At 40.0% G+C, this 17,486-nt stretch overlaps 1 protein-coding gene across 1 annotated transcript in view; it reads right to left on the reverse strand.

The window, feature by feature from the left end:
* Positions 1-17,486, reverse strand: part of NDST4 (N-deacetylase and N-sulfotransferase 4) — a 172,372-nt gene that overhangs the window by 87,499 nt on the left and 67,387 nt on the right. Inside the window, 1 exon segment of the mRNA XM_048508744.1 lies at positions 10,020-10,107. Coding sequence (XP_048364701.1) covers positions 10,020-10,107 — 88 coding nt within the window.

Raw genomic sequence — 17,486 nt, forward strand, 5'->3', positions numbered from 1 at the left:
GCCCCCATCTCAGGTTAGCTCCCATTGAAAACAATGGGGATGGGGCACCCCCTTTGGGGGTCCATAACTTTGCTTCCCCTGAACCAAACATCACCAAATTTGGATGGTATCATCAAGACAGTCTCTAGATGGTACCCTGAAATTTTGGTGCTGCTAGCCTTAAAACCGCGCCCCCTGCAGGCCGGAACGTGAAAAAACACTTTTAAAATTTAAAAACACATGAACGACCCTGAAATGTTGGCGCCCCCCAAGTGACCAAATGGGGGGCACCCGGGGACATAGGGTACCCCCTGTCCCTAGGCAGGAACGCCACTGCACCCCTCCCCCACTTTTTGCTAGGGTGGGTGGGCCATGTCCAGATGCCTGACACCCTCCCTTGCATGCCACCCCTCCCTCCCCTCCCCTCTCCTCCCTCTCCCTCTGCTAGGGTGGGTGGTCCATGGGCCATCTTCATCCTCTGAATTTGTCCTTAATGTAATAGGAGAGAGGCAATAAATGGAGCACATGTAGTATGTCATTTTATTATGGTCTGTTTTGGATTTTGGAGCACTTCAAATGGTAACCCAGTATGGATAACACATTCACCATCACATTTAAGAATTGCCAACCTCCAAGTAGTCCCTGGACATCTTCTGGAATTACAGTTAATGACCAGAGAGATCAGTTTCTCTAAAGAATATGGCAGTGTTGTAGGGTTAACTGTATGGCATTAACCCCACTAAGGTCCCTTCCCTTCCCAAAGCCTATCCTCCCCAAGACCACTTCCAAAACATCTAGGAATTTCCCAACCTGGAGTTGGCAACCTTCTTTAAACTGGGCCTAAATCTCAGCTAAACTGTAAGTTGCACGGTGCACCCATGGAGTTCAGTTCCATTACTGGACAACCTTGAATTGACAGTCATGAATATCCAAACAAAGAACCTTTATTGGCATAACAGTATTATATACACAAGTCCACTTAACCAAATAGAGGGAAACTAAAATAAATTTACAGGAAAAGAAGGCTGATGTTCAGGATTTGCTCCTAGAATGCTGTTTCAAATACAAATCCAAAAATTTGGCGACTGCATCATTTGCATTACTACTAGGCCTGTCCAACAGAAAGATTATCTTTTGCAAGTCAGATGCACACTCTTTTTTGAGTAGCAAGGATGACAAGTATTTGACTCTGGGTACAGCATAAAGTGGACAATAGAGTAAAATATGATCTATAGAATCTACACAGTTCCCGTTGCATGTGCATAGCCTTTGGTGGCAAGGGGTTTTAGTGAATCTCCCTGTTGATATGGCTGATGGAAGGGTATTGCAACGGGTCAACATCATTGCTCTATGGAGACTGGGCACGGTTAGCTGGTGCAGGTATTGAGCCCCCTTATTACCAATGTAAGTGATACCCAGAGCTAAAGGAGAGCAAGTCCTGGAAGCCTTTTAAAGTAGTCATGAATAACCTTCCTAGTATTTCAGGGCTATGCAGGAATAACCAAAGGGAATGTTCAAATTTCAATGTTCTCATCAGTGAAGAATTATGCTAGAAAAGTATTTGTTTATAGTTGTAGCCAAATTTTCATTGTGTGTTCTGGATGAGGTCTCTCTGGTTCTTGTTTATCCTGTTTACACTGGTTACTATTGGATTCACCTTTCTTTTTTCATCCTCATGTTGCAAATGCCTAATAAAGGTCACTGGAACTGAAATTGAAACTGAAAAGGATTTTCGAAGGCTTTCATGGTTGGATTCAACAGGTTGTTGTGGGTTTTCCGGGCTGTGTGGCCGTGGTCTGGTAGATCTTGTTCCTAACGTTTTGCCTGCATCTGTTGCTGGCATCTTCAGAGGTGTATCACAGAGAGAAGTCTGTTATGTACTATGTCCAGTGAGAAGGGAATGTTTAGTGGGGTATATATTGTCCATGTCCCAGGGTAGGGAACCAATCAGTAAGTGTTTGGGTGAACTTGCTATGCAAAGGTGTGGTGGATTGCATTGTAATGCTGGTAGGGTTTTTCAATCCAGGGAGTGATTCACATTTGCATTCCCTGCAGCAGCAACAGTCTTAGTGAATGCAAGCCCTATGTCTGGGTGGAGTGCATGAACCCAGCATGCCCTTGGCCTTTGATTCTGCTGTTTTTAAGCACTGGTAGCCAAGTTTTGTTAATTCTCAGAGTCTCTTCCTTCTTGTTGAAGTTTTCTTGGTGTTTGTGGATTTCAATGGCCTCCCTGTGTAGTCTGACATAATAATCTTCCGAGTTGTCCAGAATTTCAGTGTTTTCAAATAAAATGTTCTGTCCAGTTTTGTTTAGAGCATGTTCTACTACTGCAGATTTTTCAGGATGGTTAAGCCGACAGAGTTTTGTGCTCCTTAATACGAGTCTGAATGCCGTGCTTTGTAGTTCCAATGTACACCTTCCACAGCTGCAGGGTAGAGAGTTTTTGGATTTATATCCCCCCTTTCTCTCCTATAGGAGACTCAAAGGGGCTTACAATCTCCTTGCCCTTCCACCCTCACAACAAACACCCTGTGAGGTGGGTGGGGCTGAGAGAGCTCCGAAAAACTGTGACTAGCCCAAGGTCATCCAGCTGGCGTGTGTGGGAATGCACAGGCTAATCTGAATTCCCCAGATAAGCCTACACAACACAAGCAGCAGAGCTGGGAATCAAACCCAATTCCTCCAGATCAGAGTGCACCTGCTCTTAACCTCCTACGCCACTGCTGCTCCTAGATAGACTCCTGCAGAAGTGAGGGGAACTCTCTTGTCCTTTGCTGAGCATAGCATCTGCTGTATTTTTCTGGGAGGTTTGAAATTTGTTTGTAGGTTATGTTTTTTCATCAGTTTCCCTATTTGATCTGTGATTCCCTTGATGTATGGTAGAAATATTTTTCCTGTGGGGTGCTGTTTCTCCTCAGTCCTCTAGTTTTCTCTAAGTCTTAAAGCTCTTATGATTTCTGTTGTGAAGTAGTCATTAGCTTGCAGAGCCCAGTCTAGATGATTGATTTCATAAGGGGGGATGAGATTCACAAATTCATTTTGCACGATCTGTCAAAGTTTTGATTATACCCCTTTTTTGTTGTGGGTGGTGGTTGGAGTTTTTATGTAGATACAGGTTTGTGTGTGTAGGTTTATGGCTGCAGATTAATGGCTGAGTGGGAATTTAAACTGAGCCCTCTCCAGTCCTAGTCTGACACTAATCACTGCACCATACTAAATATCACTAGTCTTGTTTGTGGCTTGCACAGGTGGAATTCCTTGTCCTTCTGTACTTGATTTTCAACTTCTGTACAAAACCCTCTATCAAAAACAAATTGCCAACACTCTCAGTTCCTTCTATTCATTCATGTCTTTCTTTAATGAAGGTTGCTGATGCACACAGATGCATTGATGACATATATGTATATGCAATCACATGAAAGTTCCTTTTCCAATGGTATTTCACAACTGTTCAAAAGTGCTGCTATGTTTTGTTAACTTATTTCTCAGGCATTCTTTTTAGAAATTAATTTTAGAAATTCCCCATGTTAACTTTTATGGATGATGGAACAGAACTCAGGGTGGAACTAGACCTTGGAACAATAACAAATAAAACAAGAAAATCCCAGTCAGCCCTGTGGAAAAGAATACTTCATTTTCCTTTCTGAGATCTTGCAGGGATAATTACTAAGTATTTGTGACTGGTATATCGCTTGAAATAAATATCTGCAAAATGTGGACATCTCACTTTCCTTATGATGCTCTCTAGGTTTCATTGTGTTGTCAATATACTTTGCTTTGAAACTGAGATTTTGTAGTTCAGTAGCCTGTGTGTGCAAATGGGATGCTCCTCTCCATTCACTGTTCTCTGTACTAAAGCCCACATGTACTAAAGTTGTCACATGCAACAAAAGAGAAGTCACTGGCAAGTGATCCCACCACAAACTACATCGGCTAGCCCTAAGTACCATTTCTTGTCCACAAACACGAGTCTATTTTCCTTGCCTTTATAGATCTCAATTGTCAAGATTAAAACTGAATGAAATCTTATCATACAAAATCTAAAACAAGCAGACAAGCAAGCAAATGAAAACAAGGGGGGAAACCCCAGTATTACAAGGAAATAATCCAAGAGAACAAACATTAAATGGGGAAAATAAATCAAAGCAAGCCAAATACCTTATGAAATTGAACATATTATCATTATTATTTATTTCAACAGTTTCATTGTAATTGTTTTAACAACCAGATAGCAAGGTAGAAGCCCATGCCCCGTGCCCTCCTTTCCCCACACACACTCTGTCTTTTTTATTTCCTGAATTCAACAAGTTTAGAAATGGAACAGAGTTTGGGGCATTGAGGAAGAAAAAGTCAGCAAGGCACAGCAGCTTCAATGTGCTAATAGAACATATTGAGCATCTTACATTAAAAGTCTCTGTGGATAAACAAGTCACATTTACAGTAATTAAAGAATACATCTCTATGTTTTATTTATACAGTCAATAAAGTATATGTTTGCATGGAGAATACTTTGACATGCTGCCTCTAAGCAGAAGTGACAAAATAACAGTTCTACCTTTAAAAGTAGGGATCATGTTGGAAATTGGATGCCTGGCTGGGTATACACTGTAGCAAGTCCTTTAATGGTAGTCACTGACGTGCCTCAACTCATTAAGTAGTTTTGTGCTATTTTACTCAGGCTTTAAAAGAAATCACTGAGGAATGCGTTTTTGCACACATTTCCCATTTTGGCAACAATCACAAATTCAATATTGATAATGTTTAAGTCAGGTGGGAAAGAACATTTGAGCAGTTGGTATGTAATACAATTTTTCCTCTGAATTCCCTCAAGACTTGGGGTGTGTGAGGAATAAGAAAAGGAGTCATCAAACTGGCAAACAAGAATATATTTAGTATAGACAAAACCCTTCTTATTAGGACATTATGCATCATTTAAAATTAAATTTCTTCCATCACTGTTTCCATTTTTTGATTACTCATGAAGTTAGACCACTTTCTTTTAGTAGGGATGATTTTTACCTTAAAATCGCCTTTGTAAAGTTTTATCTGTACTGCACTCAATTTTGAGGTAGCTATTTTCTTATCACAGGAGGTCAACCATTTTAAATGTCTTCATGACTTAGCATCTACAATGAAACCTATTGATAACCATAACCAACAACATATCACCTCTTGTGATATGGTTCCCAGGGATAGGTAGTATTTCTCTTGCAATGGGGATGAATGCTGTATTACATGTTTTTGTATGTTATTATTTTAGGGCTGAAACAAATTCTAACATAAAGCCTTGCTTAAATAAACATCTTTTCATTGGTCAATAGCATATGATGAACTGGTCCAGCATGTAAGGTCTTTCAAATCCAACATTGTTTTTCTTTGGTGGCCAACTAGATGCCCTTTGCAGGACATGGAGTCCAAAATATTTCTTGTTATTGGTCAGATAATTAGGACTGCTAAGCTGTTACATCTGAGCTCCAGGCAACAGAAATCACTTCAGAGAAAATAGCTGCTTTGAAAGGTGGATTCAGTCCCATCCAAAGTGCAGGGGGGGGGGGAATCTGCCACTGTGAGTGTGTGTGTGTGGGGGGGTGGCTGTGTCAGAGGATTTACCTTCCCCAGGGCATTTATCTGAGAGGTGAAACCATCTGTCAGGCATGCACTCCCCCAGCAGTGGGACACAGTGTAGGACACTGCTGCAGTTTCCCCATACTTCCTCCACTGGGTGCCAGTAGTGGGAGCAGACTGGAGGAGGAGCTTACATTAATTGGTTTCCTCCTGGCCTTTGCCAGCACTTTTCTGGAAAGCCACAGCCCGTACTTTTTAGCTGTCATAAGTACAGTGCAGCCCATTGAGGTTTATCAGAGGTGGGGAGGCTTTTTGCCCTTTCCACACTAGTAGGAAGCCTCATTAGAGGTGGCGGCTGGAAACAGCTGTGGCGCTGCAGCCAGGTGCCCGGCTTGTGGATGGGGATGTCTGGCATTATCCAACACATAAAATAAACATAATTCACAATCAATAGAAAAACTAAAGAAGCCATGAAAAACAAACCAGGGTCATAAAACCGAATAAAACAACCAGAGGACACTTTCAAATTTCCACAAAACAAACCTCAAATCAGAAGTAGACTATTAATCAGGTAAAAATAAAAATCCCATCAGCTAAAAGCCTGAATAACCAAAGAACCAGTATGGCAGACATCTAAGATTGCTAGGTCTCTGCCTTCAACACCCAGGAACTTTTGGGGCATGAGGAAGAGGTATTAATCAATATTACAACACTCTAGGATTTCCCCAAAACTCTATGGTAAAATCTTAATCTTTCCCCAGTTTCATCTTGCACTCATTCAAATAGGAGGTAGCAGGTGGAACACTTTCTTCTATGCTGGATAAGATGGCAACCAGCCACAGTGGGGAGGACATTCCATTAAAATGCCATGTCTTTACCTGACTTCCTCCTGATTAAGGAGCAAGATTAAAGAGCAGATCTTAACTGGTGGGCTGGGCAGTATGAGGTGAGATAACATGACCCTCCCTATTAGAAATACAAACAATTGTGACACATACTATTCCTGTGGGAACATGGAAAAGTAACATGTGGTCCATAACTCCTCCATAAAATCCATCAATTGGCTCCAAATGCTCCAAATGGCTCTGATCTCCATACTTAGACACAAAAAATGAATGAACTCAGCTTTAAAAAGAAGAAGAGCTGGATTTATATCCCCCCTTTCTCTCCTGTAAGGAGACTCAAAGGGGCTTACAAACTCCTTTCCCTTCCCTTCCCTTCTCACAACAAACACCCTGTGAGGTAGGTGGGGCTGAGAGAGTTCAGAAGAACTGTGACTAGCCCAAGGTCACCCAGTTGGCATGAATTCCCCAGATAAGCCTCCACAGCTCAAGCAGCACAGTGGGGAATCAAACCTGATTAGAGTACACCTGCTCTTAACCACTACGCCTCTGTTGCTCCGTGACATCTACCCTGGGGAAAAAAGAAGGCCGCTTGCGAAGCGCAGCTGTGCAAAGTGCCCCAGTTCAGCCGATGCGTTACCTGTCCACGAAGCGGCTGGCCATGTGAACACTCCATTGCTGCAGTGTTGCCAATAACACCAATGGCACAACTCTGTCACTGGCTGTGCAGAAACGGCCCTAGGTCTGCAATCCTTGTGAGCAAGGTCTGGTTTAAACTAGGGTTGTCAGCCTCCTGATGAGGTTGGAGACCTCCCTAAGTTACAACTGATATACAGAGCAGCTGGGAGTGGGGTCGGGTTGCTCCCAGGGGTGGAGCCAACTTTAGTCAGCTTCCACCTCGCTTTCAAGCTGGGAATGCCCTTGGCACAAGCCTTCGATTTACGCCACCCAAAAAGATGGCATAGATCCATTTTGCCCTGTGGTGGGCTTTCAGGCAGCCAGGGATTTCCCAGTATCTGTTGCCTCCCTTTTGTGCCTGGAACCCTCTGGAGGTGACATGGCGGCATGGGAGAGGTGCCATCCCTGGCCACCAGAGCCCTCTGGTTTAGGCTGTTAGGTTGCTCCACTTGAGAACTTTAGCACTGCATATCCAATGTTAACATTAGAAGCTCTGGTTGTCGGTCATTTAATGGATTGGGCAAATAGCACCAAGGATCTCATTCTCTCTTTAGACATAAGATGCCAGGGAATGAAATGCAAATATTAAGACATGATAAAAATTCAAACCTATGTTCATGAAACTCTTTGGTATGCTAATACAATCATAAAAACAAACAATGGCATTTGTGTTTGGTTCACAGAATTCTTTCAAGGTACAGGAACTAGTCTCAATGACAAAATAGCCACTCTTTCAACAATGTGTACATTTTACCCAAGCAAGAAAAAAGGGTAAATAACTAGTTGTTCTGCTGAATGGTTTTTCCAATGTAGTCAAGTCTCACATTATTACTTCTTCTTTAACTTCTATATAGTAACCATGAGAAGCACATGGATTTGGTGTGTGTTTCCCCTGAAGCACAAGGACGCCAGCGATCATTTGAAGGGATCTCTTGCAGCAACCCTCAAGGACTGCTGATGGCAAAATTTTACATTGCGCCGATATAAAAGCTTTTCTCTACTTGAGTCAGTTCACTTCAGAGTTTCAAAGAGTCGGCACCTCTATGTGTATGTGTAAGAAGATGGCAAAGCTGAGTGAATCTTTTGTATTTTAACTTCTGCAGTTCTACGGCATTAACTGATCAGTCAGCAGGAGAAGCTGTTGGATCTTGAATGGGTGGAATGGGACCAGCCTGGAGGGATGCAGCAGGGAGCATTTTCTGCTTCTGATATGCGCCAGCAGCAAATGTCTGCCTTCCCTTAAAGCTGGTTCTTAATAAAGGAGGAACATAGCTGAGAAGGGACAGCAAGCAAGTGCAGTTTAATCATAGAATAAGGCTCAAAAGAAGAAAACTGGCAATTTTGAAATACAAAAATGTGACAGGAAGCAAGGCATGCTAATCTGCAGAATCAGTGGGTGTGAGTAGAATCAATTAATTACTTAGAATTGGAAAGGTGAAGTAATCCTCTTTTCATTTAATTTGAATTCCTTTTAATCCACATATTTTCTCCCTTGGGCATATCAGTACATTTTAAAAAACAAACCATACCACAATGCTTTCTCTCTTATGTGACAGTAGTACTTGGTAAACCCAGTTTGTAATCCTTTGAAGCCACTGTAGGGTACCTCACACAGAAATACTATTTAATTTTAGTGGGATTGGATGAGTACCTCAGTTTTTGACATATTTTGTCTTTTGTTCTACTTGATAAGACAAGGCCCCAAACAGTGCCAACTTCACCTTCTATAATACCTGGCAATTATGTTTATTTCTTTTTTCAATATCCAGTCTGACATTATTTGCCTTGGAAAATGACCAGCTTTGACACATACTGAATTGCCAGCTCTTGGTTTGGAAATACCTGGAGATTTGGGGGGTGGCTTTGGGAAGAGGAAGGATTTCAGCAATATACAATGTGTTGCATTCCACCCTCCAGAGCAGCCATTTTATCTTAAAGGACTGCTCTTTGCAGTCTGGACATCAATTGTAAAAGCAGGAGATCTCCAGTCCCCATCTGGTGGTTAGCAACTCTATGAATAATGCACTTTCAGTCTGCTTGCAATGCACTTTGCAACTGGATTTTACTATGTGAAATGGCAAAATTCACTAGCAAATGACCACTAAAGTGGATTGAAAATGCATTATTCAACATGTGTTAAAGGACCAGAGCCTTTCTTCCACATACACCATTTATCTTTAGTATGTGTTTGAAATGAACATCTCAGATTGCCACTGCCCTTTCAGCTGAACCAGTTTGAAAGATTAGAATCCCACATCTCAAATATTCACATGGAAATTTTGCATCACATTCTGAACTATTAAATAGCATTAAATGTGTAGCTAAATATCTGACTCATTTAAGACTATACATTTCGATTTAATAAAAGGTGAGTTTCAGTTTTTTATCAGTCAGTGTTTTTTTTTAACTTTAGGAGACATTCAAAGGCTTCTTCCAAGTGTCACTCATGATGTGAGGGAGAATAAAATGCAATTAATTCAATTATGTATTTGTTTTACAGCTTTGCTGCACAAAGTATTCTGGTCAACTTTTTTCCAACAATCTATTGTGAAATTCTATAAACTTCATTCCTGTGAATGTACATGCAGAATACATTTGGTTATATAAATTATATGTGACTTACAGGTAGTTTATATGTTTTGCAAACTCTGGGAGGATTCCTGTTGGAGAGCAAGTCAGACATTTTTTTAATGCAGGAGAAAAAGGTTTTTTACTCTTAAGTCCAAAAAACCTATGTCCCTGATGAGAAACAGGCATATCACTGGACTGTTTAAGTATTATTTGCTATGAATTTTAGTATTCGAACTTGCTCTAAAGTGAAATTTGGGCAAATATTTAAACAAATCATTTTCAGTGAGCATAACCATCAGCATTGTCTTGCCAGCTGAGATGAATTTGCTTTAAAATTGTTTCACCTGCAGAATGGCTACTTGAAACTCTATAATTACTTCTTACCTGTGTGGTAAAATTTTCCTGAAAATCCAAGGTTGAAGGTAAAATTTGCAACCTGAGTGCGTAGTAAAGTTTGAGTCTCTAGTAAGGCCTGAAACAAATAAGAAATAACATGGATTTAGAAAAATGGCTCATTTCAAAGTGGATGTTGAGCTTCAAAGTTAAGAATCTTAGCACAATTATATGTACGATCCCTCCCCCCTTGCTTTAATCTACATCATCAATATATACTGAGGTATATTTTCATGGATGGCACATACAACTAAAGAAAATACAATGCTCTAAAAATTGTGATTACATTTTATTATACAGCTGCAGTCCTTATATCATAACTAAAAAAACTCCAGTGATACCAAAAGTAGTAATGTCTATAAATTATGGTCGCCCAAACTTTGGAATGTGTGTGACATGCAAAAATCTTGGCCATATAGGTCTATCTTTCCTTTCTAAGAAGTATGAGCATCTTTCAGCAGGACTAGATTTAGTTTCTTGACCAAAGCCCTCGTTGCATTCACATTCCACTGTTTTTTGTCATGGAACTCAAGATAATATGAATGGTAATCCCAAGCGATCCTGGAGTTTTATTCCACTTGCTTTTCAGATTCTACTAATTCCATTGTTGAAATTTGGCTATTAATTATATCATTTTGCACTTGATAACAGCTGCAGCAAATTTTGTTTGTTATGCTTCAATGTCATTCTTCCCTGACACATTGCTTTCAAACAGTTTTGAGTAATATTTAAAGAATGCATGCCTAATAGTTTTCTCATTTGACACAATATTACCTTTGTATTGTATTTATGTAATAAATCCATTTTGTAATAAATCCACTTTTCATTGACTTTCTTAATTTTGCTGCTAACATTTTCCTTGGTTTGTTGGCCCATTGTTAAAATCTTAATACTGTGCACAATTTCTTTATTTGGAATATATATATATATATCCAAAATTCCTGTTGTTTCTATTTTTCCTTGTTTCCCCAGCAATGCCTCATTTAGTCTCAACCTAAATACAGAACTTTTTCTTTTCATATGAATACCAGTACATTGTGGTCTGGTTTAAGAGCAGACACCAATCTTTTGTATATTTAGCCCTTCCAGCTTTGTTATCCAAACCGTATCAATTCTTGAATAGGATTTGTTTTTATCAAAGTAAAAAGTATATTCCTTGGCATTACTATTTTTAAGCATACATAAATCTTGCAAATTTAAGTTCTCCAGCAAATCACAAGTAAGTTCTAATAGTCTCTATGTTCTTCTTCCTTGTAAAATTGTAGTTTTTTTAAAAAATTTGGGGCATACATGCTTACTAGAACAGTTTTAAGTCCTGCAATTGTAATCTCCACCAACAACTTACCATATCATTTTTTAATATCAAATTTGGTTCAAATTGTGTTTCTCTATTTCTCTATCTCTGTATATATAAATCACTCCATTGTTTTTCTTAATATCAGCAGAAATCATTTCTTGGCCCCAAAATTTGTTAATCAAATATTTCCTGTCTTGGTTTTTTTAATGTGTGTCTCTTGTAGGCATATTATATCCATTTTTTTAAAGAAATGAAAAATCGTTTTCCTTTTTGCTAATGAATTAAGTCAATTAACATTCCAAGACAATTTTTTGTAAGCCATCAGTGGGTGTGAATCAGAGAACTTCAGTGGAAGAAGGAAGTGGCAAAAATCCCATCTTCAGAAAGAAAGTCTGGGTGCAATTCAGTAAATTTATTGTGGAATAATTTTCTGAGAACCAGAATGAGCTGGATCTGATAAAGTATGGGCTGACTCAGACTATGTTGTAATGAATGTTGTAATAGAAGAAGACTTTGTATTATCTATAGGGCTGTGTACCATTTTTTCAGCAAGGTTGAAATTTAAATACCTGTAAATTTTCTAAAAAATCAAAAAGCCACTTTTAAAACTTTTTCCACATTTTTGGAGGCCTATTAAACTTGACCTGAAAAAAAATCCACGTCCATGTGGGTCTTGTAAGAGGCAGGCAGTACAGAGCCTAATGCTGGGCTCAAGCCCAGTATTAAGCTCTGTAGTATCTGCCACCTCTGAGACCCATGGGGACTTTGGAAGCAGTGGGACAGAGTCAAATGCTGGGCTTGGATTGGCAGAGATTAATGTTGAATTTATCTTGGCTGAACCCAGAATTCAACTCTTTGATGCCTGCCACCATCTACCATGTGAGTTCCCCCATCTTTTTTTAAAATGGCTGTGGGGTCAAACCAGTTCAAAAATTTGGTATTTGACTCAGGTTTGATTCCTCACTCCTCCATATGAAGTCTGTGGGGTAACTTTGGGCCAGTCACAAGTTCTCTCAGAACTCCTCAGCCATACCTACCTCACAAGGCGCCTGTTGTGCAGAGAGGAAGGGATTATGATTGTAAGCTGTCCCAGTCTCATTCACACTTAATAGCCTGGCCAGGAGTATTTTTTCTACTATGAATTAACTGTTGGCATTATAACTGCTGACATGCACTTGTTATCTTTGCCCTTTTGTTGTGTTTTCATGGTATTAATGCTGGCTTTCACTATCATTTTAATGATTTTAATATATCTTATTGTATATACTCATGTATAAGTCGACCTGTGTATAAGTCGAGGCACCTAATTTTACCACCAAAAACTGAGAAAACTTATTGACCCGTGTATAAGTCTAGGGTGGTAACTCCAAAGCAGGCAGGGGCAGGGAAGAGTCAGGGCACCTGCTCCCTACCAGATCGCCCCCTGCCGCCTCCTGGATCCCCACAGCAGCCCCAGCCCTTGGCTGCTCTGGCGTTTCCTTGCTTGCAAGCAAGGAAACGCCAGACAGAGCATTCACCTGCTTTGGGGAAGCTGCCGCTCTGGGCAGCCTGTCTCTATCTTTCTTAAAAGGGCAATGTTCCAAAGATTGCTTAAGTGTAAGCAATCTTTGGAGCATTTCCTTTTTAAGAAAGATAGAGACAGGCTGCCCGGAGTAGCAGCTTCTCTGAAACTGAGCCTCTATTGCCTGTGAGGAAAGAAAAAGATAGCTTTGTGAATGAAGGGGATGACAGGCGGCTGCGGCTGCCAGTGACTTGCGTATAAGTCGAGGAGGGCTTTTTCAACACAAACAAATGTGCTGAAAACTCGACTTATCCGCGAGTATATACGGTAACTTGTTCCTAGCTGCTTTGAGGTTCCTTGCCACTAGAAAAAAAATGGTCTTCAAATGCTGTCAATAAAATACAAATTAAAAAGTTCCACCATAAATTGGTGATTGAGTAGGGTCTACCTGTCTTACTATATACCATGTTTCCCCGAAAATAAGACAGTGTCTTATATTAATTTTTGCTCCCAAAGATGCGCTATGTCTTATTTTCAGAAGATGTCTTATTTTTCTGTGTTCTGTTCATTGGACATGCTTCCAAACAAAAACTTTGCTACGTCTTACTTTTGGGGGATGCCTTATATTTCACAGTTTAGCAAAACCTCTACTACGTCCTATTTTCCGGGAATGTCTTATATTCGGGGAAACAGGGTATGATTAGGCACTGCTATATAATTTTAAACAGATATGTTTCTGATAATTTGTACTGAACTTTCCCTCCAGGTAGAACTTATCTTAGGTTCCTCTTCTACTTTTTCAGGATACTTGTTAATTTTCTCTGCTTTGGGTTAATCATATATAGATATATATTTTCTGAAATTCTTGTTTTTTTTCACAAATTAGCCATTAAAGGTTAGTGTTCAACAGTCTAAGTTGAAACATGAGCTATGAAAATGTTTAGGAAGAAGATAGTTTAAAACATAACTGGGGTAAATTGGTATGATTTTCAGAATCATAATATGCAGTGACCCACTGTATGTAAAAATATAAATATAATTCTCTGGTACATACCATATGAATATGGATTGTTGGTAGAGTCTGTACAGTGAATGACTATAATAGTCCTGACTAATGATTCTATGGGCACAGGGATTTCCATTCCTGGAGCACAATATTCCTGCTTCCTCCCTCCTGAGGCAACCAAAAATGTTCCTCCTTCCACAAATCCTGTTTCTGCAGAACCCTTGTCCCCAAGGAACAAGATTGAAGGAGGCATTTTGGGCTGCCATAGAACGGAGCAGACAAGAAAACTGAATTTCACGGGCAGAAATTCTTGAACTCATAGAAATGCTAGTCTGGATCTCAGTTAATGACTAGTGAATCTGTAAGTATCTAATATTGCTATAGCATTTCTAAAGCTGAGCCAGTGTGGACTTAAACACTACATTTATTTTATTTTAAAATTTTCTATACCATTCCTCCCTTTTTGGGATCCACCAGAAGCAGAACTCCACCAAAAACACCCAGCAAGCTGCTTGGAGCATTCTAATGGAAGTGAGAAATGATACAGAAGTGTAATAAAATAAGGGATGCAATTTGCTTTAGGTATGGAACCATATTTTTTTTTTAATGCAGGGGCAGTTAAAGCTGTCTGACAGTGCATGAATGAGGGTAGAGATTTAAAAAACCAAGTGTTTTCATGCACACAATTGAAGACATATTTTATTTAAAAATATTTTACTATTGAAAAGTTTTTCAAAAAAGATTCCCCCAAGGCTGTGAATGTCATTTTGCAATTAACTCAACACCATTACAGATTTTAACAAAACCAATAGCACCTTTCAAATCTGGTGAAATAAATATTGGTTTCACAAGAAAAGACTTGTCAGACATCTTTGAAATCAAAAAGGCTCTCATTAGAAGGCCCAGCTCAGCCATTTGCATTCAAAAAGGTAATCAGATAAAGCACTTCTATTATTGAAGATCTTTGTGGGATGGTTGGCTTTATTATATTAATGGATTCTCTGCTTTGTTGGTAGGAACACACCTCTCATTAACATCTATAGGATACGTCTTATTTATGTATATTTTGCCTCTGCTCAACAGGACTTTAGATTCATCTGTGTAATTAACACTGTAGGTTTGAGTTGACTTGTCTTTATTCTTCATAATTGCTGCATGTATTAAGGAGGGCTGATATTTTCCCACAATGCCCTTGTTAATTACAGCTATCTCCTTCATTTGCATAATAAACATTTTTGGGGGGTGCTTTTCCTGGAACATTTCATGGCTAATAGGAAGCAATTTGCTTTCCTTTATTAAGTACATTAAAACTTCATGCCCCAGACATCATTGACTGTAAACATTTGATTCTGCTCAAATTTAATGCACCAAGGCATTTTGCTGTGCCATATTAGCTTTATTTATGTGCTGTGTTCTGGATTGTTAGCTACTAATGAGACTTCCGTTCTTATAGCTCTAAGGCCTGAACACTAACCTCATTTTAATGAGATCATTATTTGCTGTCTTCTGAATGGAAGACAACAAATTTGCCTTTTAATTAAAGGTCAAAACACCTCAAGCTAAGGAGAGTGAAGAGGTTATCAAACCCTTTGGGAATCTGAAGAAATAGCTTTTTCTCTCTCCCTTATTTCTATGCCAAGAAGATACAGGCCAGTCTGGACTAAGAGTATTACTCTGGAGGGGGAAGTGCTAAATATAAGCTAAGCGATAAGAACACTAAAATGTGGTAGCTAGAGTTCCCAAGACATTGGAAAAAAAAAAGGGAAAGGCAGCCAAAGTAATTAAAGAGGTTTTACTTCTAACCCAAAGGTCTGCATCGATCAATACTTCTGTGGGAGCTGGATCCCTTGTTTGCATGAGGAATCATTTATAAAGGTGTAGAGGACAGATGCCAGATTAATTGAGCCAACAAAAACTAATCTCATATTTCTTATCAGAAAAAGAGAGACTAACAATCAATAAGCTGAGTGGGTTTAGTGAGTCATGCATGGATATGAAGTGAATATTTGTTTTTATTGTAGGACATTTATGAAATCCTATGAGATGGCAACTAAGAAAGCAAAGAAAACTTTCTTTGTTTCCTCTATTGGCTTTCTTCTGGTCCTGTACTGGACCACTTCACCTTATTATCCCAGTCCAATGTAGACAGTATTTGCAGCCATAAGACCTACTATTTGCTCTCATGAGCTGTCCCCATCATGGTTGGTGAAGGCCAGCAGTGAGGTGCTACGTGATCCCCTGTGGGACATTGTCAACACTCCCTTGAGCAAGGAGTGTTCCCAGGGAGGCTAAAAGAGGCAAAAGTCCATCTGCTCTTGAAGAACCCATGTTTAGATCTGACCAACTACTGGCCAGTCTCAAATCTCTCATTTCTAGGGAAGATAGTTGAGAGAGTGGTTGTAGAACAGCTGCAGGTATTTCTGGAGGATGCATCAGTGCTGGATCCTTCCAATTCAGTTTCTGTGTGGGTCACAGGACAAAATCCATGCTGGTCATCATCATGGATAAACTCCGGTTGCAGCTGTACCAAAGCAGGTCAGTGTTGTTGGTGTTAGACTCACTACAGTTTTTGACATAGTTGATCATGACCTTCTGACTCACCACTTAGCCTATGCTGGGATCCAGGACACAACTCTGAGCTGGCTGACCTCATTTCTCCAGGACAGGTATCACTCAGGGAGGGGATGTCTCAGTGACACCCACTTAATTGTAGAGTGCTGCAGGGGGCTCTCCTCTCCCCGGTGTTTTTTAACTGCTACATGTGACCCCTGGCACAACTTGTCTGGAGTTTTGGGCTAGGTTGTCACCAATATGCAGATAACCCCCAGCTTGTTCTGTTGATGGAGGCCCAGCTGGCCACTGCCCTATATACTCTGACTCAGTGTCTAAAGACAATAGCTTGGTGGTTAAAAAAGAGTAGGTTGAAGCTAAATCAATTAAAAATGGAGGTTCTGTGGTTGGACCGGAGGGAGATGCCGGAGGGCTTTCAACTGCCTCAATTAGATGAAGCAGCTTTACAACCTGCATCTTCTGTTAAAAGCCTGGGTGTGATGCTGGAATGCTCTTTATCAATGGAAGTCTGTTACTATCCCAAAGTCACCCAGTAGGTTTCATGTGTAGGAGTGGGGTAACAAACCTGGCTCACCAGATTAGCATCCACCACTCGTGTAGAATCAAACCCGATTCTAGATTACAGTCCATCTGCTCTTAACCACTACACTATGCTGGCGCTCTTATCTAGGCACTCAGCAAGCCTCTGTCATGAGTCACGCCACTCTTCTGAGTCTACCCGACTCTTGGAAGGATTTTCTCATGCTTCTCCTTTGGTATATTGCCATCAGCTGATGAAACTTTTCCTTTGTGTGTTGGTAGTTAAAGGCTCTGTCTAGACCTTGCATCTCCTCTTACCAAAGGCTGGTTGTCATAGGGACAAATTACTACACTTGTACACTCCCAGGAAAATAACAATTTAGCAACCAACCACCTCCCTTCCTCTGCCCCCTCCCCATTTCAGATAGTGTGTTAAAATTGTGAACATGTATAGGTCCAGAGAACAACTGCCACTATTTAAAACAGAAAAGGATTCATGAACAAAGAAAGGTCTTTTTGTTTACCTTCATTTTCCATTAATGTCTTGTATACATCCTTATTGTG

This window comes from Sphaerodactylus townsendi, linkage group LG10 (genome assembly GCF_021028975.2).
Source record: "Sphaerodactylus townsendi isolate TG3544 linkage group LG10, MPM_Stown_v2.3, whole genome shotgun sequence".
Taxonomy (NCBI): domain Eukaryota; kingdom Metazoa; phylum Chordata; class Lepidosauria; order Squamata; family Sphaerodactylidae; genus Sphaerodactylus; species Sphaerodactylus townsendi.